Raw genomic sequence first — 27953 nt, forward strand, 5'->3', positions numbered from 1 at the left:
CAAAAAAATCCAGTTTCAGACCGTGTGGACCGAGGGAATCCGGTTTCAGACCATGTGGACCGACAGAACTACCCGGGTTGACCTCTATACAAACAAACGCTTGTCATTCATTTCTATACAGAAAAAAAATGATTATCAGACAATTCCATGAATGGGTTCTGTGGAAAAATTGGTTGTCATAGGGTTTCCATATAAGAAAATTGTATGATAAGCATTTTTTGTCAACCCGGGATATGCACACCTATGTTCAGACTAAATTTCAGACTATGCAGACTATGTTCAGACTTTGCAGACTTATTTTCAGACTTTGCAGACTTATGTTCAGATTTTGAAGACCGATGTTTAGACTTTGCAAACGTTGACCTGTAGAGCGATAATGAATTTTCGGTCCCCACGCGGATCGAATCAGACTTTGCAGAATTTATGTTCAGACTTTGCAGACTTATGTTTGGACTTTGCAGACTTATGTTCAGACTTTGCAGACGTATGTTCAGATTTTGCATACTTATGTTCAGACATTGCAGACTTATGTTCAGACTTTGCAGACTTATGTTCAGACTTTGAAGACTTATGTTCAGACTTTGCAGACTCATGTTCAGACTTTGCAGACTTATGTTCAAACTTTGCAGACGTATGTTAGGAATTTGCATACTTATGTTCAGACTTTGCAGACGTATGTTCAGACTTTGCATACTTATGTTCAGACATTGCAGACTTATGTTCAGACTTTGCAGACTTATGTTCACACTTTGAAGACTTATGTTCAGACTTTGCAGACTCATGTTCAGACTTTGCAGACTTATGTTCAAACTTTGCAGACGTATGTTAGGAATTTGCATACTTATGTTCAGACTTTGCAGACTTATGTTCAGATTTTGCAGATTTATGTTTAGACACTGCAGACTTATGTTCAGACTTTGCAGACTTATGTTCAGACTTTGAAGACTTATGTTCAGACTTTGGAAACTCATGTTCAGACTTTGCAGACTTATGTTTAGACTTTGCAGACTTTGACCTGCGTGGCGACTATGAATTTTTGGTACCCACGCGGTTCGACTCAGACTAATTAAGTCTGAACATAAAATCACGACCTCGACCCGAAATAACACTCAACAAGTGTACGTTATGGTTCATTGGAAAACCTACGTAAGGAACTGCATACGTACGGGTAGGCCACCGTAGCTAAGCTTATAGGTTAGGTATGCAAACGGAGATGGAAAAGGGGCGTAGATATGCGAAAAAAGGTTGAATTGCCGTTTAGTTAATTAGACACAATTATTGTGAAAAGTACATAAGAGTTGAAAAATTCAGAACATGATGTGTTCGCTAAATAGTTTTGTTTCCACTGATTTTTTATCCAAACCAATAGCAGTTTTTCTTTCACTGTCCCCCCTTTGTACTATTTTGAGATATCCATTTTTGGTAATGGACCCTAAAATCTTTTCTAAAGTCGTTTTTGGCGGCAATATATACTAACTTTGAGGGGGGAGCGCGCGAAAAAAAACGCGATTTTTTGTCAACATTTTCGAAAAAAGTCCAAAAAACGCCTCTTTTGTCCTGTTTTTTCAATATTTTGCCTTCGGCCCAAAATTTTGGCCAATACAGGGTCTTTGCAGTGTTTTAGTGCTCTGGGAGAGCTTGGAAAATCAATTTGGTCTACCTAAAAAAAGGTCCACAAAAGTTTTGAATTATTTTTGAATATCCGCCCCTCGAGAAAATCCTAGATCTGACCTTGTGTTAATTTTTTGTATAATCTAAAAGAATTGGACACCCTGCACCCAAAAACAAAAAGGTTTTCGCCATTTTCTTCAGTAATTTTTGAGCCTTGAAACTTCTAAGTTTTGGATATTTTTATTGCTCGGAAAATGTCTAGTTTTCTCATAACGAGTGGCGACCCGCAGCGAAAATTCTTGAATAACAGTCGATTATGTTACGTGCTCATTTTCAGTCTCTTCAAATTGGACTGAAGTCGATTAAAAATGGATTAAAGTATTCCTTTTGACAAATCAATGAAATCTATTTTAAATGATTGCAATCGATTGCAATGGATTGTGATTTCTTTTTAGAAAAATGTCTGAAAGTTTCATAACAGTGTAGTTTTTGTTTCACAAATTGGCCGATATTTTTTTTCAACGCTCATTTTATCAAAAAAGTTCCCAGATGCGACTCTCATTAAAACCTTGCTTCAAATTTTTCCCTTCAAGATTTTTTCTTTTTCTTTTGTTAGTTTCTCAAATTTTACTGACTTTTTTTTAAATTTTCCCGTATATAATTTGTATTCCTCATTGCCTTTTTGTCAGCCTTTTTGTCAGCCTTTTCGATAGCCAACCCCCCTCCCCCCTGTGAGAGCTGGTTATGAACATACCGCTCAACCATGGTAATTGCCAAACAAAAAAAATGTCCCTCTCCCCTCCCGCACTAACAAACCTGATATTGAAATCGATTCATATCGAAATTTTACCGGTAATTAAATGTATAGAAATCAATTTACAAGAGCACATTTAGTATTGTACCGCAATATTTTGCGTTAAAGAGATTCCCTTTCAAATTGTGCAAAACTAAGGGTTCTCCTAATGAGTAACCGAGTAACCGAATGATGACAGTGGCAGAGGGAAACATAAGTGCCGAGGAGGAACATGAACTGGACGAGTGAAAGTCGTGGCAGTCGTTTTTCAGAAAGTTGTTCCAAAAATTAGTTTGCAGAGTAGGGCGCGTGGGTGCGGGGAGATTTCTTTGACATACCAAAACCCGTGAAAGAAAAGGGCGGAGGATGCCAATTAGTCTACAGGATAAAATAGATGAGGAAATCACGCGTCCAATCGAGGAGCGAAATATCGTAAAACTCGAAGAGTGTTCGATGAAGCATTTTCTGTCCCCAATAGTAATTACAGTAAAAAAGGAAGAGAGTATAAAATTGGCACTATAGTGAAGACAATTGAATAATCAAGTACACAAAACCAAGTGCCAAATGCTTAATATCGATGAGTTAGTAGACGGAATAAGCCGAATAATCGCAGAAAAGAAATTTGGTTAAGTCTATTTTACAACGCTAGATTTTACGTACGCGTATGGACAAGTAGCTCTAAAACTGGAAAGAAGCAAACAATGCAATTTTTCATTTATTGGGGGAAGTTCACCGGGGACAGACCGTTTTAAGAAATGTTTTTACGGACTAATAACGATGCCCGTAGAACTTCAAAGCCTGATAGAGACTCTCAGAAAAGAGCTCCCGCAATTATAGACCATAGCTAATTGTCTCCAAGGGAACCAAGGTTGAACAAATTGCATTGGTAGAGAAAATTCTCAGAAAACATTACGTATCAAATGCGTCGCAAAAATTTCAATAATGCAATTTTGAGACATGAAGTTGCCAATGGCTTGATAACCAAATAAGCATTAGAAGAATTATGCCTCTAATACAAAAAAACCAAAGCTATAGACGAACTAAATCGCCGCAGACTAGAAAAAAATTGCTACACAGTTTACATAAGTTCCTGCGGCGTTCGCTTGCCTTTAGCGATTAGTGGCAAAATCCATACTTGGCCTTCAGCGCCAATATACACTAATTTTGGGGAGGGGGACACTAAGAAAAACCCGCTTCTTTGGTCAAATTTTTCCAAAAAGTTTTAAAAAAAACGCTTTTTATAGCCTGGTTTAAAAATTTCGCCTGCTTTCGAACGTTTGCCAGCGCACAAAAGTGGTCCTTCTAAATGCTCAGTAGTCTGTGGATTCATCTTTGAAAAAAAATGCAGATAACCAAAAAAGTTATCTGAAAAAACAACAACAAACTAATAACAATTTAACGAGAAAAAAATTTAAAAAGAAACCAAAATAACGCCCTCAACAAATCAAAGAGCAATTTATAATAATCGAAAGGTAATTTTTTTCTGGGACCTATTTTTGAACTTCATTCAACTTCATTCTGTTGGTAAATGAGGGGACAATTGAGAACCACTTCATCTCTGCAATATACTTGGAATTGGTCGAAACTAATCATTGCCGTATTTAGTAAGAGAACAAACTATGAGGGACTGTAAACTTGCAAACATGTGTCTAAGCAATTTTAGCAGTGAACTAAACTTGATTACCGAAAATCTGGTTCATGTCTGCTCAGCTGTGAAACATGCGGAAACAAGGTACTGTTGTGAATGTCTGGCATTTTCCATCCTCGTTTAACAAGCACGTCTGGTGCACAATAAGAAATGGACAAACGGTGTACATGTATGTGGTACCAAGTAGTACTGTTGCCACAGTAACCTTGGATAAAGTGTTATTAATATTCTGTTATGTATTGTTAGTATTATTCAAGGCCATCCATGCAGGCCAAACGTAACAGTCATTTGGACGGTTGCGATCATTGAAGACACATGAACGTGATCTCTAACAAAACTAAGCAATTCAACAAGACAGAATTAAAGGTTTTAAATTATTCTCTTTTGCTCTTACCTACTCGTAGCATAGCAATATCACATGGCGCAGTCAGCAGGATTTCTGTCCCAGGACAATAGAACAGATATGGGGATCCCTGTATTTCGGACGACCGCGAATTCCGACCCTCCTTGGAATTTCAAAATATGGCTAGACCAATTTCTTTTGGCAGTTACAGTAAAGGAGAGCGTGAATCCGGAACTATTATTAGAAGAACCGAAAGAAGTTCTATTGGAACCGTTACCAAGACCAGAGACCCCACGAGAACATGAAAACGCTCAGGCGATTACAGAAAGGGAAGCTCGAGACCAACTAGCCCGGAATAAGATTCTCTTGGAAAATGAAGAAAGAAAAACTAGAGGACCAAAGGTTGGACACAACGTATATTACAACAAAGTACAGAAAAGAGTAGCCTCTAGATTATTTCTGGCGTTGGGGACAGAAGGAAAGAAGAAATTTGTTCAAAAGAACCCGCATGTAGAAGTTTCAAAGTTAGAATTCAGGCAGATGGTAGCGTTCGCTAAGACTTCATTTGATAAATCACAGAGTGTTACGTATGAACGCTACAAGCTGTTTAAACGTTCACAGGAAACAGGGGAATCACTCGAGGCATTTCATGCCGCATTAACTGCTCAAGCAGCTAGAGCAGAATTAGGGACACTGGAGGACGAACTAGTGCGTGACCTATTCATATCGGAAATGAAAAATGTGGTATTATAAGATACACTAACGTTTGAAACATTTTCACCAGAGGAAGTATTGAAAAGGGCGTTGAAATTTGAACAAAGTAAACAGACAACTCAGGCATTTCAGAAAACTAATGCAACGACTGCAAGTACAGCTCAGGTAAACGGAACAATGAAGATAAAGCAAGAACCAATTATGAGTATTGGAAATAAAAATGCTTACGGAAGGAGACAACCGAACAACATGTACAAGAAGAAATCATCAGACAGAAAATAAGGGAAACATTTTAGAGACACGAAAACGTGTACTCAATGTGGTCGACCATTTGGGGAAGGACATTTGAAGAAATGTCCGGCCATGGGCAAAACATGTAAAAATTGTTCTAAACCAAATCACTTTGCAAAAATGTGTAGGTCACAGCAAGTAAATGAGATTGCGGAAAAATTATCCAGCTCAGATGAAGAGTGCAATTTAATTCAGTCATTTGACTCGCGTGAGGAGTTCGAAATTATGGCTATTGAATCAGAATTGTCTTCGATGGAAGAAATAGATGAGTATATAAAACAGCAATCAAACAGAAACCGAGATATCAAGAAAAGTAGCAAGGACATAGAGAAGGTTGATATTCGCAGAAATACCCGATCGAAACAAATAAGGTCCTTAAAAGCTTTGGTGAGAATAGATCATCAAATCATCAACATGACTATTGATACGGGCAGTCCTGTATCATTTTTGAACTGGGCTACTGCAAAGCAAATTCTGGAGTCTTCAAAAAATACGAGGTTCATTTCACGGGAAAACCTCAACTTGACTACAAAATTTGTAGACTATAACAAACAGCCGATCAATTTATTGGGTGCAATCACCACGACCATCCGTTCAGCAGGGTGGGAGGTGGTGGGAGCATCGTTCTTAATCACAGAACGACGCACGAGATGTATTTTGGGGCTGGATTTACAGAGCAAAGTCGGGATACACACAACACAGAAGTTGGCACCGAAAGAAAAGACGAGGTTTGACGTGTTACTGTACGAACAGTCAGAAGCTTGGGAAAACAAATTCTATAGTAAATTTAAAAACCTTTTTGGTCGTCAAGGGTGTTCAAAAAATCACGTTGTCAGCACAAAGTTCAAATACCCACTTAGTTCATTACAAGAAAAAGGGAGACGCATCCCAATACACATACAAGGGAAAGTGTATGAGGAAATGAAAAAACTGCTAAAAGAGGGGCATATAAAACGTCTAGACAAATGTACTAGTGATTGTTTTATAGCACCTATTGTAATAACAGTAAAAAAAGATGACTCCATAAAATTGGCTTTAGATGCCAAACCCATCATCAGACAGTTGTTCAAAAATAAATATCAAATGCCGAATGTGGATGAATTATTGGATGGGGTCCGCCAAATAAACACAGCAAATGAAAGCGGTACACTGTATTTCTCAGTATTAGATTTGAAGTATGCCTACAGTCAACTTAAACTAACTGCAGAGACAGCTAAACAATGCAATTTTAACATCATAGGTGGGCAAGCTACTGGAACATACAGATTTTTGACCGGACTTTACGGTCTGGCAGATATGCCAGCTGAGTTTCAAAAAACTATGGACAGAACATTGAACCATGCGGAAAATACATTCTGTTTTCTTGACGACATACTCATTGTGTCTAAAGGAAGTGAACAAGAACATGAAAAATTGATCTTGAATGTGCTGCAAAAAGTTAGAAAAAGAAAACTTGGCACTAAAACTGTCGAAATGTGAATTTTTTCAACAGGAGGTGAATTGGTTGGGACATAAGTTATCGTTGGAGGGTATTTCTCCAAAGATAAAAAAACGGAAGCGATTTTGAAGCTTAGTCCGCCAACTTCACTGAAACAACTCAGATCATTTCTGGGTAGCATAAATCATCTGGCCAAATTCATTCCAAACGCAGCTACTTTAACTGCAAAGTTGAGACCTCTGCTGCGAGAAGAAAATGAAAAGAAAAAACTCAAAAGGTTGAAAGTTCAAGTTAAAAAATTCTAATGGAAAGAAGAACATTCGGAGATATTCGAATCGACAAAAGCGGCGGTTGCGAATATAACAAAAATTCATTATTACGACCCTAAGCTACTTACTAGGGTAAAATGTGACGCCAGCCATAGTGGACTGGGGGCATCGTTGGAACAACAAAACGGGGAGGGGGAGTGGATACCGATCGCATTCGCTTCCAGATATTTAAACACACAAGAAAAAAAATACTCCACAAATGAACTAGAACTGCTAGCAGTAGTATGGTCTGTTGACCGATTTAAACATTATTTGTTAGGAAAAGAATTCGTGATAGCCACTGATCATAAAGCACTGGTTTCGGCCTTGGATGAACATAAGTCAAACAAAACCTACCAATCTAGGTTGACTAGATGGGTAGACAGATTACTACCCTATCAGCTTAAAGTTATTCATTTACCAGGGAAAGATATGGGTATAGTAGATTACCTATCTAGAAACCCGAAAGGTGAACCATGGCCGGAGTCAGTATTGGATGAAAAATTTGTAGTCACATCGATTGAAAGTTTTCATAAAGCTCTCGACTGTTTAAACAGTCGACTGAGTGATCACGATAGGCTCGACCGGAACGAAAACGTTCTAGAATATTCTAGAATTGATCAAAATGTATCAAATCAGAACACGTCATCTACCCGTTGCTATGGCAACCAAAACGGTCCAAAACGGACAAAGCACGACCGGAACGAAAGAAATGAAGATTCACGTTCGTGTCAACGAGAAAAGTTTGAAAACTCAAAAATCAGTTTATCTCAAAATCGTCAGCAAATACAGTCGGTCGAATCAGTTAAAGAAATCGGAAAGTTATCAAATCACGAATCAGAAAATATGCATTCAGGCGAAACAGCTAAAAGAGGAAAAGAAAAAAAGATGGTCAGAATTCAGGATAGGAATAACACAGACACACTAAGGGAGGAAATAACAGAAACGACGTTCCAAAGAACCAGAATGATACAAAGGACCCCAAACAAATCAGAATTAGATAATTCGGACTTTGAACAAATACCACAAGCTCATTGGAACACGCTGAACAGACAAATCAGAACAGACACGGGAAATAGTGATCAGTCAACATCAACTGCTACAACAGCCCAACCTATGTTAGTTTCATTTTGGGAACTAATAGGATCGGAAAAGAATGAGAAACCCCGGCCAATGGAATTAGAAGCCATTTCGGTGATGCAAAGCCCGAAACCATCGAAACAAACCCAATCAGGAGATGAAACTGAAATTGGACAAATCGTTGAGGTGGACTTAACGATGGACAGCATTGATGAATCGGACTACAGTTCAGGAACTGAGACTTGTATGGTCACACCGCAACAGAAGACGAGAAGTGGCCATAAATCGCGGAAAAGCAGTTACCAACTGTCGGAGCAGTTAAAGGAAACAAATAGCCCACTGTCAATTCTAAAATTATTCGACAAAAATCTACTGGCGGAACTAGTATCAGAGGATACTTGGATGGATCGGCTCAGGCGAGTGGTGGAACGGAACGATAGACACGGATTCGAGCTAATGGGCCCACACACCAACCCTCTGTGGCACCAGATGTCGGTTGTTGATGACTGCCTACTTGTGGACAATCGTTTAGCCGTACCTGAGAAGCTGAGACAAGCGGTGCTTCCGCGACTTCATCAAGGATATCGTGGCCAAGAAGCGATGTTGGAGGTTTCCAATTACTTATGGTGGCCACACATGCACAAAGACATGGTCAATATGGCCGAAGAGTGTAGAAGTTGCATTTGTTATGGTAAGAATGATAAATATATAATCCCAAAAAAATTCGGCCAAACCACTTCCACTGTTGACACAGCCTGGGCAAGAAGTACAATTAGACTATGCGGGTCCACTTGAAGACCATAAGGGAAAGAAGATATATTTGTTAGTTGCTATTGATAGATACTCAAAATTTCCGTCAGTCAAAGTTACGAAATCTACAGGGGGAAAATCAACAATAAATTTTCTACGTACCTACATTGACACACATCGAATACCAGAATCGATTAAAACGGATCAGTTTTCAGGGTTTAAAGGAAAATCAATGAAAAAATTTTGCACTGAAAATAATATTATTCAAAAATTCTGTCCCGTCGGTAATCATCGAGGATGTGGATTAGTCGAACGAACGATACAAACTATTAAACGAAGATCGGGAGTAATGCTACTCGAAGAAAAAGTACAATCTATTAAATTGTGCTTGAGCACAATAATTAGGGACCTAAGATGGAACAAACAGAAAACAATAAAGTTGTCCCCGTTTGAAGCGCACTTTGGTCGATTACCTAAAACTGAGTTTCAAATTGTAAGGGATAAATTTCTGAAGGAATCTGATCGTTTAGATAAAGAACATTTGGAGAACTTGGCGTTAACAGCATCGCAGTTGAAGAGACGCATCGATCAATCCAGGGAAAATGTAAAGATCATCCGAAAAGGACAGAATAGCCGGGACGTCAGCCCACTGTTTCTACGCAACAATGCGGCAGCCAAAGAAAGAACTAGGGCGAATGAACTAAAGCAGCTACTAGAGGCCAATGCGAGATGGAATGTCACCAGACGGGATATCTCAGATAGCCAACTACGACGAATTGTAGACGAAACGAGCACAATAAATCCCGAACTGAGAAAGAAACTCCTATACTCATGGCAAAAAAGATTTATCGAAGACAAACAGACTACATCGGATGATAGCTGGTCAGGAAGCTTCCTCCGAAAACATGAGCAAAGAAAGAGTGGAAAGGCCCTAACAATACCGCTGAAAGGCAAAATAGTAGCAGAGACACCGTCAACAATCAAAACGGCTGCTGGTGCAGTATATCGAAAGAGCGACATAGCGAGATCAAAACTGCATACACAGCCCAAAGCACAGAGCTCGGAGAAAAAAAGGAGCCCAACGGGGGAAGAGCCTAGGAGAGAACAACAGAAGTCAGTACTACATCAGGAAGACATAGACAGTGAGTCGGCTGAAGAACATGACGCGAAAGACCAGGGGCCAACCGATTAGGAGATAGAAGACAATCGACTATTGGACAAGTTTCAAAACTCGCCAAACGTAGTCACGTCAAGAGAAACAAAGACGGGCGGGGGCCTAAATCTAGGTGGAAAAAGGGTTAAGCCAAATAGGGCAGGACCACTAGTCCAAAGTGCAAGATCTGGAAAAACCAAGACACAAGAGCCACAATCAACAAAAACTGTTGAAACAGCAAAAGAATCTAAGAAGCGGGATTGGAGTAATGAAGCTGTATACATAGAGTCGTCTGCACCGAAAGAACCTCCAGTGAGTAAAAGGATTACACGGCAAACTAGTGAAAAGGAAATTCTGGACACATTCCAGAATAACAATATGACAACAAAAGAATGGGAGGAAATCACAAACCAGGTTTTGACCCGAGGGGTACAAAACGAAGCAGAAAAACTACTGAATCAACAAGCGGAATCAATTGTCAATAGCCCGGCAGTATTTGCGGACGAGTCGGACAAAGAAGAGGATACAACAACAGTCAGACGAAGCAGTCGACAAACAAAGACCCAGGGTCCAAAGAGATACGGCAGCCCGGTATCACACTCAGTAAAGTTGATTAGTTGTGACGACGATGTAACAGAGCTCAACTTGGCAGCACTTGAGGCCTACAGATTGAGACTGGAAAAGTTGAACATCAATAACAAAGAACAACAGAACAACACGTTTGACTTACTAGAGAGACATTTGTTCAAAAGGAAATTCGGAGCTACATCGTTGGATGAGTCGGGATCGTGGAACGCTGCAAGAAACAAAGCGGAAGTGATGAAGAAGACAAGCAAGGAAAACTAAGCTAAAATGAAAACAATTTAGTAAACTGAGATTTATATACTATTTATAAAACTTTATAAGGTAATATAGAAAAATTTGTTTTACTCAGGGGAATGTGGTACCGTGTAGTACTGTTGCCACAGTAACCTTGGATAAAGTGTTATTAATATTCTGTTAAGTATTGTTAGTATTATTCAAGGCCATCCATGCAGGCCAAACGTAACAGTCATTTGGACGGTTGCAATCATAGAAGACACATGAACGTGATCTCTAACAAAACTAAGCAATTCAACAAGACAGAATTAAAGGTTTTAAATTATTCTCTTTTGCTCTTACCTACTCGTAGCATAGCAATATCACAATGTAAAGAGATCAAGAGGAAATTGTGTATGAGGTCATTTTCAGCAATTGAATTTCAAATGAATTCAAAAAATGCAGTTATACCTATTCATCAAGATATGTCTCATCCGATGCGCCCTTTACGAGTCATTACGTTTTACTTTTACTGTTGTACATGTACCATTACGATTTACAATAAACTTAATAAATCAAGCACTTATTCTGTCAGGGGCGAAAAAAAGGAAAGAAAAACGGAAAGAAAACCGACTGATACTTGCCGAAACCGAACAGCGGAGGGCCAAAAAACATGCAATTTGTTTCAGCCGTTGGCAACATCAATTTGATTAATATGCATATGCATCCAGTAAACAAAACAAATCGGCCGAGCGGAATCCATCGGATGGCAAGAGAGATATTTGCATATCGCGTAACGTAAGCATGAGGCGAAACGGGAAAGTTAGACTTCGTTCTCAAGGATAGCCTGCCAGTTGCTCACTCTCTTCTCAATACAACAATCAAACTTTCTTTTCAAAGAATATGGCCCAATAAACCCCCAGGTCATCTCTGGTAAGCCGTATAAAAGTACTGCCACACTAAGCAACTCCACCCAATCCACAAAAATCTCAGAGTGGTTTTGAAAAATCTTACAAACCTTGACTCAAACCTTGGCTCAAGCAGCTCCGGTTTGGACATAGATGTCATCTTACAAAAAAATGGCCCAGCAAGCTACGTTTTCCAGAAAAGTGAACACGATAATCTCTTTTCCGTCGAAATTCTCTAGTCTTTCCTATCCCCTCATAAATACGGACAAATTGATCTATTGATTGATACTAACAGCAGTAAGTGGTGCGGCGGATGGAACACCGCGAAAACCTCTCCAATTGTCGCAAGCAATTACAGAAAAAAACATCAAGAACAAACGCGACGCAATACGGGACAAGAATCCGAAGCCAAAAGAGGTTGATACAACCCTGGGCCAACACTACGGACTTCGCGGTCAAAAAAACTGTCTGTGGATGGATTGGAAAGACACCGATAACAAACCGACTGCACTACAACCACAGCAGCCGCAACAAAGTGTATGCCACCTCAAAGAACATCTGGTTGGATGCTCAAGATGCACACGAACTTGACAGCGTCTTCCAAGCTATGCAAATATGGCCTAGAAACAGGTAAGTACCAAGAAACTGACATGACGAAAAGTGACGTAGGAGCAATGTATGTGCCAAAAAACTCAACAAAGTAGTCCAGTTGGACTTGTGCGAGCCATTTACCCACGTAGAAAGGAGGAAAAATACTCTATAGTAGCCGTTGATGTATTTTATTACTGGCCGTCAGCCTAAGTATGCTCTGTAGTCTTCGGATTCATCCTTGAAAAATAATTCGTAACTAATCAAACACAGTTATCTGAAAAACAGCAGCAAATTAAAAACAAATTAACTAGAAATTTTAAAAAAAACCAAAATAACGCTCTCAACAAAGCAAAAAACATTTTATAATAATTGAAACGTATTATTTTTCTGGGACCTTTTTTGAACTAAATTGAACTTCATTTTGCTAGTAAAGGAGGGGAAAGTTGAAAACCGCTTCTGTCAGCAGCATACTTAGAAATGGATGAAAATAATCTTCACCGCATTTAGAAAAAGAATGAATAAAGAGCTACTGTAAATTTGCAAATATGGGTGTAAACAACTTAAGCAGTGAGCTAAATTTAATTACCAAATGTCTGGTTCATGTCTGTTCAGCTGTCGAACAAGCGGAAACAATGTATGCTCAGTTCGTAGTGATGTGTTGTGAATGTTTGCCTTTTTCCATGCATACTTGTTCAATTATCATGAGTGCACATGTCTGGTACCCAATAAAAAAAGACAAATGGTGTACATCTAAAGTTATGAAGAGGAAATTGTGTACGAGGTCAGTTTCAGCAGATGAATTTCAATTGAATTCAAAAGGAGCAATTATACCTAATTTACCTCATGAACGTAAGATAGAACACCGCCAAATGTCAAAACGGAGATGGTAGACTATTTGTCAAGATACTTCTCATCCGATGCGCCCTCTACGAGCCATTACGATTTACATTTACCGTTGTACATTTAGCATCACGATTTACATTTAACATGATAAATCAAGCACTTAGCGCACCAGGGGCGAAAAAAAAGGAAAGAAACACGGAGGGGAGGAAAGATTTCCCACAGATACTTGCCAAAACCGAACAGCGGAGGGCTGAAAAACATGCAATTTTGTTTCAGAGAATGGCAACATCAATTTGATTAATATGCATATGCATTTAGGAAACAAAACAATCGGCCGAGGGTTTAAGGTCATGCGAGAGAAATCATCGGATGGCAACAGAGATGTTTGCATATCGCGTAACGTAAGCATGAGGCGAAAGCGGAAAGTTATACTTAGTTCTCAAGACTTGCCTGCCAGTTGCTCACTCTCTTCTCAATACAACAATCAAACTTTCTTTTCAAATAATATGGCCCAATAAATCACTGCCGAATAAAACACTGCCACACTAAGCACGTCCACCCAATCCACAAAAATCTCAAAGTGGTTTTGAATAATCTTACAAAACTTGACTCAACCCTTGGCTCAGGCAGCTCCGGTTTGGAAATAGAGGTGATCTTACTATAAAAACTGGCCCAGCAAGCTACGTCCTCCAGAAAATGAACTCGATAATCTCGTTTCCGTCAAAGTTCTCTGGCCTTTCCTATCCCCTCATCATTACGAAAAGTTGATCTATTGATTGATATCAACAGCAGTAAGGTGGTGCGGCGGATGGAACACCGCGAAAACCTATCAGTTGTCGCAAGCAAATACAGAAAAAAAACATGAAGAACATACGCGACGCAATACGGGACAAGAATCCGAAGGCAAATGAGGTTAATACAATCCTGAGACAACACTTTCAGACTTCGCGGTCAAAAAAAATCTGTCTGTCGATGGATTGGAAAGACCCCGACAATGAACCGACTGTACTACAACCACAGCAGCCGCGATAAAGTGTATGCCGCCTCAAATGACATCTAGGTGGATGCTCATAATGCACAGGAATTTGACAGCGAATGCCAAGCAATGCAAACATGGCCTAGAAGGTAAGATCCTACTCCTACAAACTGACATAACAAAAAGTGACCTAGGAGCAACGTATGTGCCCAAAAAACTCAACGAAGTAGTCCAGTTGGACTTGTGCGAGCCCTTTATTCACGTAGAAAGGAAGAAAAATGACGCTTTAGTAGCTGTTGATGTATTTTATTACTGGCGGTCAGCCTACGTATGCTCAAGTTTGTTGGACATTCCAATACATTTTCTTATTTGAAACATCTGCATCATGATAAGATGGCAGAAGAGCTGCTAGCAGAACCCCGTTCACCACAGGGCTCTTGCGAAGACGCTATCGAACGAAAAAAAGGTATCGAACATAGTCGAACAATGAAATCAAATTCATTCGGAAAGTCAAGATCTACTGCCATAAAGCAAGAATCTTTAGATTAGATGTGGCCTCGACGCCGGGGCGGCCGAACACAAAACACAAACAATAATAGAGGAAGAAAACTGAGAGGGCACCAAAATTTCCCACGTGGAAACCAAGACAGGAACTTACAAAACCAGAACAACAAATTGCGCTCACCAAATTTTTTAATCACATTTTGATCCTCAAAACGAATTTTTCATTCATAAAACAATTTTGCCAAAATTTCATTCCCACTATAAAAATTTACGCAAAAGCGGAAATAAAACATTAAAGTTGAGACAATTTACTAAGTTACAAACCATAACCAATAAAACTTTTAAGTATTGAACAGAAATTTTGATGCTGGTAATCTATCAATTTTTTTCATAGTTTTTATTTTGCTGGACGGTAGACTGTATAATTGAAATTCAAGTTTTGCAAAATTCAGAAGGTTGGTATTTTCATGGTAATTGTACATAGTCTCTTGGTTTAGTTTGATCTTTATTATCTCATATGTGCCGGCTATTGAATGTATTAATGAAACTTGAACACAACCACACATGACCACAACCACATTCAAACAAATATCTGAAAAAAAATTGAAATGTTCTAATCACCTAGTTCCAGGGGCGTATTTGAGGGGGGACGCCCCTCCTCCTCAACAGGGATTTGAATCCCTGCCGACCCTGTCATCCAGCCCGATTGGCAAAGTTAAAACTTTAGTTGTATTTACTTATAGCTCACTACGTTGAACAGGTCACTTGACTTTGTACAATTTTTGAAAGCGCAAAATCATGCTATTTTGATAAGACTTTAAATAAAAATTTTCAAATTTAGTTGTTTTCATTTAGTTTTCAACTTAACCTTATTTATTGTTTACCAATGCATTCAGATTTCATATTGATAGTTGTCTTACAATGCGGTATGATTCGGCGCAGTCAGCAAGATTTCAAAAAAAACACTTAGCATCAATCCAATTTGGAAAAGAGCCTCAATGAAACCGCCATCAGAATGGTCCTAATGGCCGCGATAGTCAAAATTGCAGAGTTTGCAACAGACGGGATCGAAGTTCAAAAAATTTTACGAGAGAAACCTAAACTCGTAGATCCAACCGAACCAATTTTGGAAGTTGAAGCAACTCGGTAAACGGACACACAAAAAATAGAGAAAAAAGAACCAGAAAAAAAATGCGTTAAATGGAAGAGTTCTCAACTTAACATTATTTATTGTTTACCAATGCGTTCAGGTTTTCATATTGTTAGTTGTCATACAATGCGATATAATTCAGCGCAGTCAGCAAGATTTTAAAAAAACTTTTAGCATCAATACGTTTTGGAAAAGAGCCTCAGCGGAACCGCCATTAGAATGGTCCTAAAGGCCGCTATTGTAAAAATGGCAGAGTTCGCAAGAGACGGGATCGAAGTTCGAAAACTTTTAATAGACAAATCTGAATTGGATTAACAATCCCACTAGCACGAATCGGGATAAAATTGGAACAGGAAAAAACAAAATTTAACCAAATGCTCAATATAAACGAAGGCGAAAAATCAAACATGGAAATAAAATAGTGGGTCAAGAATAACTTCACGCAACTACGCATCAAAATCAGAAAAGCAAAAAACCACATGATGAAAACACAGCTTAACCTGAACGCGATTCCTATCCAGCAAAAGGGCGGACGAATACCAATACACCTTCAGAAATGAGTCGACAGGGAATTGAACAAACTGATATATCAGAAACAAACTGTGGAACCGGACAAATGTTGAGACAAACAGTACATCAACCCGATTGTAATTACAGTAAAAAAAGTTCAAACAGTAAAACTGGCGTTAGATTTCAAGAAGTTTAGCAAATTCATACATAAAACAAATCTCGAAAGCCGAATGAAGAACTTCTATTATTCAAAATCGCGCAAACATTAAAGTCTGACATAGAAGAGCAAACAGAGTTCTCGTTTCTTGATTTGAGGTAAGCGTACTCGCAAATCGCTCAAAAGTTTAGCCTCATCGGGGGAAACGCCACGGGAGCCTATCAATTCCAAACAGGTTTCTACGGCCTCATTGTCATGCCGGCAGAATTCCAAAAAGCTACGCCTTCGTTAGCTCACGTTGGTCGGGTTGGTCTCTTCCGTCTCCAGGCTAAGGAACTTCCCGACTTCTATCGGCCTTAGCCACAGGTCTGCGGGAGTGAGCGGGGAGGGATTTTTGAGGCAGTTAAAAACGTGGAAACTAGTGTGGGATGCTAGGTAACAGTTCGGGCATAGTGGAGAACCTTGGTTGTCTAGTCCGGAGAGGTATCTGTTTAAAAGCCGGCTGTAGCCAGACTGCAATTGGGAGAGTTTACAGCGGGTAGTTCTGGGGAAATTTCGGCGACGAACGAGGGTACTAGGTTTGTAGGGTTGTGATATAAATGGGATTTGTGGTGGTTAAAAACGAAACTGGAAACTTCTTCTGGGTTATAGAGTTGAGTGAAGGCTTGGAATTGGTTAAAATGGAATCAGTATCTTCTTTAGAAGCCCTTAAAATCGATTGTCGAACTTGACGTAGAGGTGTGGGGTGTGCGTAGTAAAAAAACTAATTGGGTGATGGGAGCGGTATGATATTAAAAAATATGAGAGGTTGTGATTTGAAACAGTGACGAGACAAAAAAAAGAGGTGATTTGGAACATTGAGTGTTGAGCCGGTAATAACTCTGAGGTCTCGATTTTGGGTAATTTGCAGGTGATTAATGGAGGTTTTGCTGGCGGCATGTGACCAAGCAGGGAGGGGAGGCATTATCTAAAATGGGGCGTATTAAGGCTTTGTAGGTTAAAAGGAGGATTTGCTCCCCCAACTGTCCCCAAGAGGATCCTGGAAACGCTTTCAGGACACCAATCCTGCGGCCAGTCTTGTCAGCGGATCTTTTACAGTGTGCAGCAAAGCATAAGGTTGTGTCAAAAGTAACCCCTAAAAGTTAAAAAGATGATGAAGGTAGTCGTTCAACGATCGGCATGCTGCCTCTACAGCAGGGCTTTGGGAAAAGGGATGGAAATTGTCCCGTAAAATGTGAGACGAACATTATTGGGCGTGTGGGAGCGTTATGGACATAAGAATTGAAAAGAGTGGGTGCAAGAACAGAGCCATGGGAACTTGGTTCTTAAAAAGTGTGGTAGCTTGTCGGCCATTAAAGAAGTTACTCAGCCAACTAACAATACCTCTCGGGAGCGGTGTGTCATGAATTAGCTTCACGAGAGTACGATGACACACCATATCAAAATCCTTCGAGAGGTCATCCAAAAAGCAATCGACCTCACGCTAACAAATTGCAACAAGACCTACACATATGTCGACGATATATTAATCGTAACCAAAAGACCAATGGAGGTACACAAAAACACAACAAAAAGTCTTACAAAAGCTCGATGAGAAAAATTTTCGGTCTAGGCATCAATTTTTGATCTAGGCGCAGCTAAAACTTAAAACAATCAAAAATCAAAAAACGATCGAAAAAACAATCACAGACAAAGGCCAATCGAAAAACATGTCAACCAACTCGATTCTACATCAATACCAGTCACAATCAAGGACGCCAGAGAAAATATCAAGCAAGCAACAGAGAATAAAAAATCATCATGATTCTCAAAAATCGTTTTCAGAGAAAACAGTGCAAGCCAATCGAAATCGAGTAGAAAAAATATGGAAAGGAAAACTGACAATGGAAGTTTTGCCTTCCAAACGGCGGATCACCAAATGGTGTCAACAACACAATAAATACACACTTAAGCAGTACTATCAATCAAAATGATTGAGTTATACGAGTACTACATGAGCCGATTTGAGCCAACGGCGGATCACCAAATGGTGTCAACAACACAATAAATATATACTTAAGCAGTACTATCAATCAAAATGATTGAATTATACGAGTACTACGTGAGCCGATTTGACCCAACCACAGCGAGACAAGAGGAATCTCTTTCAAATGTGGAAACACATACAATAACATCAACGCACGCTTTAACGCACGCACGCACGCACGAAACGGTAACAGAGGGGCTGGTATTTCCAGTCCACAAGGAACCCAACGCAGAAATTGACGAGGACACCCGGTTTTACAGAAAAAACCTGCAGAAAAGGTTGGGAATCAGTTTCATTGCCGCCACAACACAAAAAGACCGGAATTTGCGCCCACTCGTCAACTTCGAAAAAACGAGACTGTGAAGCCATCAATCTGTCTTTTGGACAGATGTGGTACATTATACGACACCGCTTACCCGTGCGAGATTATTGTCTGCTCATCGACGAGCGGATTATCCTCCCTACTCAACTCCGACAGACAGTGCTCGATAGTCTACATCTCACTCACCCCGGATAGGCGTCCATGCTAGATATCTGCCAACACATCTGGTTCTACCATATCCACCGATCAATCGTGCAGATGGCACAAGTATGTTGGCAATCTACCGAACAAGCTAGAAACTTGAAACGAGTAGTGGGCAAATAGCAATAATACCAAATGGAACCGGTTCTCAAACCTAACGAAGAGGTACAACTGGATTTTGCAGGAACCCTCCCGGATGAATTAAGAAAAGAATTATGTATTCTAGTTGCTATAGATAAGTGGTCAAAATTCCCAACGGCTAAGGTACTTTCAAACAAGACAACAGACGTCTCATTGAAAATTATGCAATGCAAAATATCAAATATTGGAGTACAATGCAAACTAAGATGCGACGAGGCACAAACTTTCCTAGCCAAAAACATTCAGTTTTTTTTGCTAATCTAATAAAAAAACTGCTTTTTGCACTGGTCAGAGATCATTAGGGGTAGTAGAAAACTTGATACAAATTTTTAAACGGCGACTCGGAGTAATGAGAATTGACAAGAACAACACTCCGTTCAAATTAGCCTCGGATTTTGCGCAAACTATCACAACACGACCCATAACTCCACACGGAATAACAAAAATAACAACATTTGAATCCCGTATAGTTAGAAAAGCCAACACACCACTTTACAACATAACAACAAGTAGTTCACCTAATAAGTAGGGAAAACGCCAATTACGCCTGTTTAGATCGCAAAAAGTTGATGCAGCCACCAATGAACGATACCCAAAAAAGAATCCCGGAGCCTGCAATCATTCATAACAAACCAGCCACAGAAAATCCACAGCCACAAAACACAGGTGTTAAAGTTAGGCAAGCTTTAGCTATTGAGAAAGAGAAATTAAAGATACAAAGGCGTAGAAACTCAAGAAGAACCAAATATCACAAAACGAATTGAACAAGTAGCAAGGAAAACAGTAAGCAGAACCAAAAATATGTGAACAAAATTACAAAACTATCGATAGCAAAATCTTGATATTTGAACCACACACAGCGTGGTTATTTACAAAAAGAAAACAAACAAGACTACTAAGAAATAGCGGGTTTGCATTCGATCCTAATCTTTTAATATACGGCCAAGCCGGCCGTCACGACTTAGCGACTACGTTCCTTATGAATCCGCTCGGAGAGCATAACCTGTTTGCGTTTTGTAGATATCGATGCTCCTAACGCACCACAACATCCTATGTTCCAAGAAGACACGAAGGCCCTACCAGTGAAGTTAACTAGAAAGAAATTAGAAGACAGCGCTATCAAATGAAAAGCAAAATCTACTGGAAAAAGAGCAGGGGAAAACCACAACGGACACCAGCAAGTGGAATGAAGTTCCACACGGAGTCGTCAAAAAAAGGGCAACCCCATAGAAAAAGTCGGAGAGCGAAATATCAACCTCGTCGGGTGACACGGGGTCATCGACTTTAGAAAACACTGCTCGCTCTCCAAAACGCCTCAACAAAAAGAAAACACCTGAAGCCGCACCAACAAGAAGTTCGACTCGAGTGAGACAATCAGCACTAGCCGCGGTACTAGGGAATTCGGTCCCAAAAAATGCAATTGGAAACATGACCCAATCACCGGCGAAACAATTTTCTATCGAGTCGCCCACCGACAAAATACCAGGTAAAAGATGTGGCCATGAATCAACTCCCGCAACTCCCAAACCAAAAACCCAGCCTGAAAAGCCTCATCTCGGAGATAGGATCTCATGAGAGCTTGCAGAAATACAACGCCTGCGTAAAAACTCTGTAGACCATACAGCAAAAGTCGAAGAAAGAGGAGCAACAAACAAGGGAAATTATCAAGTTGGTGTCCACTTCCGACAGTCCACAGAAAAAAAAACAGGAGAATGGAGTCCTCGTGGTAGCAAACGTACACAATAAAAACATCGAGAACACATAAATAGACCACAAAAGAGACGACCTTGAGGAGCAATCAGAAAAACACTAAAAAATAATAATCAAGACGATGAGGAAATTCAACAGGAGTTGGAAAAAGAAAAGGATAAAGCATTAGAAGTTATACAGTCCGATGAGGACTCACACCTCAACATTGTCCTACTGGGACACAAGAACTTCGGTCCTACAGGGACCTAAAACTCAAACACGTTTCTTAATCACAACTTTGATCCGCAAAACGAATTTTTAATTCATAAAAATAATTTTTGCAAACGTTTCTTTCCGTCGAAAGCGCAAAAAAAACATAAGAAATAAAACGACTTACAAACCATATCCATAAAAGCTATAATTTCTAAGATAAACAGAATTTTGAAGCTGTTAACTTGTCAATGTTTTCCATAGTTTTTAGTTTGCTGGACGGTAGAATGTATATTTGAAATTCATGTCCGCAAAATAACCAGATTCAAAAAGCTTTGCGAGTTTCAGAAGTTTGGTATTTTCATGGTAATTGTAAGTTTTTTCTTACTTTAGGTTGATCATTTTTATCTCATATGTGCATCAATGATAAAAGAGTTTAAAACACAACCACATACGATTATATTGATTAAAACTTAAATAAAGACTTTCAAAACTAGTTTTTTTCTTTGAGTGCTCAACTTAACCTTTTTTGTTGTTTGCCAATCCGTTCGGACTCGATATTGATAGTTATCATACATAACGGTATGACAGACCCAAAAGGTCCCCCTTTGTACTACTTTGAGATATCCATTTTTGACTGACATCTCTAAAAAATTTTAAAGGCGCCTTTGGCGCCACTACATACCAAACTTCAAATTTTTTTTAATATGCCCTCTCGAGAAAATCCTAGCTCCGCCGCGGCCTAGTTCCATATTATGAAAAACTACTAATCAAGTAGCAGAATGAAGTAAATAAAACAATTTCCTAGAAGCACCTTATAATAAATCTATATATACTAAAACGTTTAATCATAATAAACCTCAAATTTATCATGAAACTCGAAAGTGATTCTCATAGTAGCCACTTGTCCTAGAATTGCCCACAATTTTTGTCAAAAAGAGCATTTTTACTTTCAAGAAAACGGCCGAGCCTTTTTTTTGAATTATGCTTATGCAGCCGAAAACAGAGCGTCCAATTTTTGAACATATTTGAGCCCTTCAAATATCTCAGTGAAACGCTTGTTTGCAAGTTCTAGACTGAAATAACTGTAGGAACTGACCGTCTACGACTACTTTGAAGCTGGCTTGAGCTGTGGTGTCGAACTTGTTGTAGGCGGCCACGCAGTAGAACCTGCCAGAAGAAGACTGGTCTGCCACCATGAGACCCAGACGCCACTCCCCACTCCATAAGCCGCTAGAAGGCGCATACACTTCGAACTTATCTACACAAACCACCCACACACATTTCCATGACTTAGATTACATGTGTGTCATAGATCTTATAATCATGACATTGGCACTTACAACTGAACAAAAAGCAAAAAATAATAATGGCTCAGGTTTCAGGCATTAAAAAGCATTAACTCATAATTCAGGCTCTTGCTAGCTTGCAGCCGGCCAACCTCATTCCGCTTTTTAGTTTTTGTTTCGGCTCACATCAGTCGTATGATTTGCAAACTTGACAACTGTCTAAAAGAAATCTGATTTGCTAGATATTTTAATGAACCAAAAATTACAGCAACTCAAAAAAGAATTTACCCTAATCATTAAGATAATTGTTAATCGCACTAAAAATGTAACCAATAGTTTGTTAAAAGCCCATAAGTGGTAATCTAAAGTAGCTTTTGAGCCTATTGTAGTGACATACCGCCATTCATAAGTTCTGAAATAAGAAATCAATTACAGGTGAACAGTAGCAAACAGTTGTCTCAATCTATCGCACGCTCAGTTCAGGCTCAAACATCCTGTGAGTCTTTGAATATCTTAGAAAAAACAATTTATTATAAATAAAAATTATGAGAAAGGTAGGATGTTAGTCCAAGGGTTTTTTTAATCTGGACTAGTGACTACCCGCAGCGAAAACTCATGGGTGAAAAATTATTATAAAGGAATTTCACTGATGGAAATATAGTCTAGACATTTAATAATTTAGGTTTTAGACCTCAAATTTAGATCACGTATTGGAATTTTAATCCATTTGAAAAATTGTTTTTGGAAAACAAACATCCATCAGAAACCGTTATAATCGAATTGATCATTAAATCCATGAAAGTCAATTTTGTTACGTGCGACGTGTTTACTCTACTTTTTGCAGCTTTTTGCAAAACTCGGACCCGAACGAACGCATTCAACCCCATTATTCACCACCCGCACTGGAGTTCCATGGATAATGGTTAAAAATCTTTTAAGTTTGAGTTTTATTGTCGGTGTCTATAAAAGTGAAAGCTAATCGAATATAATCAATTGAAAATGGAGTATATTGCCATTAATTATTAAAGCATTAAAATCCATTGCATTTATTTATAGTCGACTTATTTTCACTTTTATAGATACAGACAAGGATACTCCAATATAGTTCAGGGGGCAGATGTTGTGGTTCAGATGGTCAGTGTGTGATGGAGGGATAAGGGGCAAACGTTAGGGAGTGGGCAAAGGGGCAGACATTAGGGAAGTGGAATTAAAGAAACGTTTTGCAATTTGAGAAAGTAAGAAAACAAGTAGGCCGCACATTCGTTTTGTAAAACTTTGGCAGTACTCATTTTATAAATGCAAAGACTCTTGCAAAAATTTGAACGAAGCAAAACAGCAATAATTTGGAAAAAACTTTAAAATGAACAAAGTTCAAAAATGATGAGAAGACTGGATTCAAATCAATTTTTATTCCATTTTGTTGTCTGAATGCAACATGGGAATTGACTGCAATGATAATTTTTTAGACACAAAAAGCCAAAATAATTGATTTTTTCTTTCACTTTTCTTAGATGTGGACAAACCCCACGCCATAACTAAACAGTTATAAATTGGGTTTATGTTTGCCGCAACTATTCTGACAATCCAAGGGTGCTGATTTTATTATATAAAAATAAGTACTCAAAAAAATATACTAAAGGTAAATCAGGACGTTTCCTTGAAATTTCAACAGTTCCTTAAGACCGAAGCAAAAATATTTGCTTCAAAAAAGTAACAACATTTTGTTAGGAAATTTTGTATTATTTCTAATAGTGATTAAACTAGTTCACAGCCTAATTTAGTTCTACCCTACTTATTACAAATGAATTTAATCTATCTGTCTGGAGCTAACTGGTATTTAAACTTCGGAGTTATCTGTCACCTTTGGTTGACCTCTATTTCATTGTTTCCAAATAACTTTATGAATTGCAGTCATCTTTCAGTTCTGAAATTTACCTTATTGAAATCTCTATCTTGACATGGCGCAGCCAACAGGCTAAAGTGGGGAAAAAAGCCACTTGGCATTACGTCATTCCGGCTCCCGAAGTTAGCAGAGTCAACAATGCTATGCGAGTTTTGGCTCAATCGGAATCAATGGGGAATGGCGGCTAAACACAGTATTAACCCGAACAATTTTTAATATGTAGCTACGCTAACAACAGCCCAAGTTACGGCAAAACCGGAGGAGGTGGATGGTAAGAATCGACAGGAGGCGGAGCAAACGCTGATACCGAAATTATACCTGTTCCTGGGGAGAAAAGCCAGGATGAATTCCACAGGAGGAAACCACATTTGGATTTGATTTTGAACCGTTATCCGAGGGTCCTTGATGCTTTGGAAACCGAGCTCAAGAAAGAACGCTACGAATTTTCCAGCTGTTGGCAAGGAAATAGCTTATTGAAAATCCTTGGAACAGATGCATTCAGTCTTCAGTAGACTGGCGGCATGCTGAAGTTTCTTTGCAGTTTGAGAAAGTTAGAAAACAAAGAGGCCGTACATTCATTTTATAAAAGTTTGGCAGTACTCATTTTACAAATGCAGACACTCTCGCAAAAATTGACGTATCAAAACAACAAAATTTTGGAAAACTTTCAAAATTGAACAAAGTTTAAAAATGATAAGAATACTGGATCAAAATCAATTTTTATTCCATTTTGTTGTCTGAATGCAACATGGGAATTGACTGAAATGATAATTTATGCCACAAAGTCCATTATTTTTTGTTTTCGTTTTTTTTTTTCACTTTTCTTAGATGCGGACAAACCCCACGCCATAACTAAACAGTTAAAAATTGAGTTTATGTTTGCAGCAACTACTCTGACATTCCAACGTTGATGATATAATCTACAAATGACCACCCATAAAGCTATACTAAAGGTATATCACGGCGTTTCCTCGGATGTTCAAGTGTTTCTTAAGACCGAAGCAAAAAGGTTTGCTTCAAAAAAATTAACAAAGTTTTGTTAGAAATTTTTATTATATTTCTCATAGTGATTAAAATAGTTCACAGCCCAATTTAGCTCTATCATACTTGTTGCAAGTGAGTTTATTCTATCTGACTTATGCTAACTGGTATTTAGTCTTCGGAGTTGTCTGTCACCTTTGGTTGACCTCTATTTCATTGTCTCCGACTAACTTTATGAATTGCATTTATTTTTCCGTTCTGAATTTTACCTTATCGAAATTTCTATCTTGACATGGCGCAGCCAACAGGCCAAAGTGGGGGGAAAACCTACTTGGGATTACGTCATTCCGGTCCCCGAGGTAAGCAGAGCCACCAATGGTATAGGAGTTTTGGTTCAATTGGTTTCAATGGGGAATGGTGGCTAAACATAGTATTAACCCAAAAAAAATCTACTCTACTCTTCAGTCTTCAGTAGACTGGCGGCATGCTGAAGTTTCTTTGCATTTTGAAAAAGTTAGCTCTATCATACTTGTTGCAAGTGAATTTATTCTATCTGACTTATGCTAACTGGTATTTAACCTTCGGAGTTGTCTGTCACCTTTGGTTGACCTCTATTTCATTATCAACCAAAGGTGACAGCTCTATCAAACCTCCAATTTAGCTTTATCATACTTGTTGCAAGTGAATTTATTCTATCTGACTTATGCTAACTGGTATTTAACCTTCGGAGTTGTCTGTCACCTTTGGTTGACCTCTATTTCGTTGTCTCCGACTAACTTTATGAATTGCATTTATTTTTCCGTTCTGAATTTTACCTTATCGAAATTTCTATCTTGACATGGCGCAGCCAACAGGCCAAAGTGGGGGGAAAACCCACTTGGGATTACGTCATTCCGGTCCCCGAGGTAAGCAGAGCCACCAATGGTATAGGAGTTTTGGTTCAATCGGTTTCAATGGGGAATGGTGGCTAAACATAGTATTAACCCAAAAAAAACTCTACTCTGCAGCTTCGATAACAACAGTCCAAGTTACGGCACTACCGGAGGAGGTGGATTGGAAGATTCGACTGGAGGCGGAGCAAACACTGATACCGATTTTATACCTGTGCCTGGGGAAGAAAAGAGAGGATGAATTCCACAGGATGAAAGCAAACTTGGACTTGACTTTGACCCGTTATCCGAGGGTCTTTGATGCTTGGGAAACGGAGTTCGAGAAAGAATGCAACGAGACCTACAAATTTTTTTTCAGCTGTTGGCAAGGAAACTGCATATTGGGGAATCCTTGGAACAGTTCCAATCGGTCTTTAGTGGACTGCCGGCACGCTAAATTTTCGGAGAATTGGAGACCACGATATTACGAGATCTATTCATAGTGACCATGATAAACAGAGAGGGCCAAAACGAACAATACCGGTCGACAAAAACACCACAGGAGGCGTATCGCAAAGCGCTGTCATACGAGCGTAGAGACAAGTACGAGCAGCACTACCGTTAAGACAGAACCGGTGGGGGCAATCCGGGGCCGATACCAGAACAGTAGACAGGGAGAATGTGATGTCAATCCAAAGAGATCAACAGTAAATTGAGACGTCCGGCGCGGGGGGCATCTCTGGATAAACGGCAACTCTCTTTCAGTGAGAAATTTAACAAATATTTTCGCCGAGTTGGTAAAATGAGAAACTACAAATTACAAGCAGAATTATTACCGGTTCAAAAAAAGAAAGAAGGAGGTTGATAAAGAGATTAGCAAATTTTTGAAACAAGGACACATCGAGAAACTCAAAGAATGCTCTGACAAGTACTTTGTTTCTCCCATCGTAATTTTGGTGGAGAAAGATGGGTCAGTAAAGCTACCATTAGAATCCAGGGAAATAAATAAACAAGTCCAAAAGAATAACTACCAAATGCCCAACTTCGAAGAACTTATAGACACGGTAGGCCAGACACGGTAGAGTAGACACGGTAGGGTAAGTGGACGAAAATCGGGGAATATATGTATTTCTGCCACGAATCTCACGTAAGCATACGGTCAGCAACCGCTAAATCCAGAAATTAGCGTATAATGTAGTTTCTCAGTGGTGGGGGGAAATCAACGAGAACGTACAGTCTCGAAACAGGGTTTTACAGCCTAAGGAAAATGCCCGAGGAACTTCAACGAGTAATGAACGCAACCTTTTCCGAGTTTCCACAGGCGCGCGCCTTTTTAGATGACATCCTGGTTCTCAACAAACGCAGCAAAACCGAGCACATATCAGCAGTCGAAAAGATCTTACGTAAATTAGACAAGAAAAACATGTCATTAGAACCCAATAAGAGCAAGTTTGCTCAAAGCCAGTGTGAATGGTTGGGACACATCCCTCGCATCCTAATACTTAAATGACGCCGAAAAGAAGTAATCGACAAATGAACTGGAAATTTGGTCGAGTGGGGCCAAAAATTTTCAAAACTACGTCCTGGAAAGAAGTTTGTTGATCGCTACAGACCATAAAGCAATAGTCTCGCTGCTAACTGGGAGCAAAAAAATTAAGACCATGTTCAGTCGATTAACACGAAGGCTCGATCGTCTTATACCATTTGATTTCCAAGTGGAACATAAACCGTGAGCTAAAATTTGTCTCGCGGTTTA

At 39.2% G+C, this 27953-nt stretch overlaps 1 protein-coding gene across 6 annotated transcripts in view; it reads right to left on the reverse strand.

Moving 5' to 3' along the window:
- LOC134839070 (neural cell adhesion molecule 1-like) overlaps positions 1 to 27953 on the reverse strand; it is a 511831-nt gene that overhangs the window by 431820 nt on the left and 52058 nt on the right. For all 6 annotated transcript variants that reach the window (XM_063854482.1, XM_063854480.1, XM_063854481.1 and 3 more), the window contains one exon: positions 22255 to 22416. In XM_063854482.1, the coding sequence (XP_063710552.1) occupies positions 22255 to 22416 (162 nt within the window). The remainder of the gene's footprint in view (positions 1 to 22254; positions 22417 to 27953) is intronic.

The sequence above is a fragment of the Symsagittifera roscoffensis genome, chromosome 2 (assembly GCF_963678635.1).
Source record: "Symsagittifera roscoffensis chromosome 2, txSymRosc1.1, whole genome shotgun sequence".
Lineage (NCBI taxonomy): Eukaryota > Metazoa > Xenacoelomorpha > Acoela > Convolutidae > Symsagittifera > Symsagittifera roscoffensis.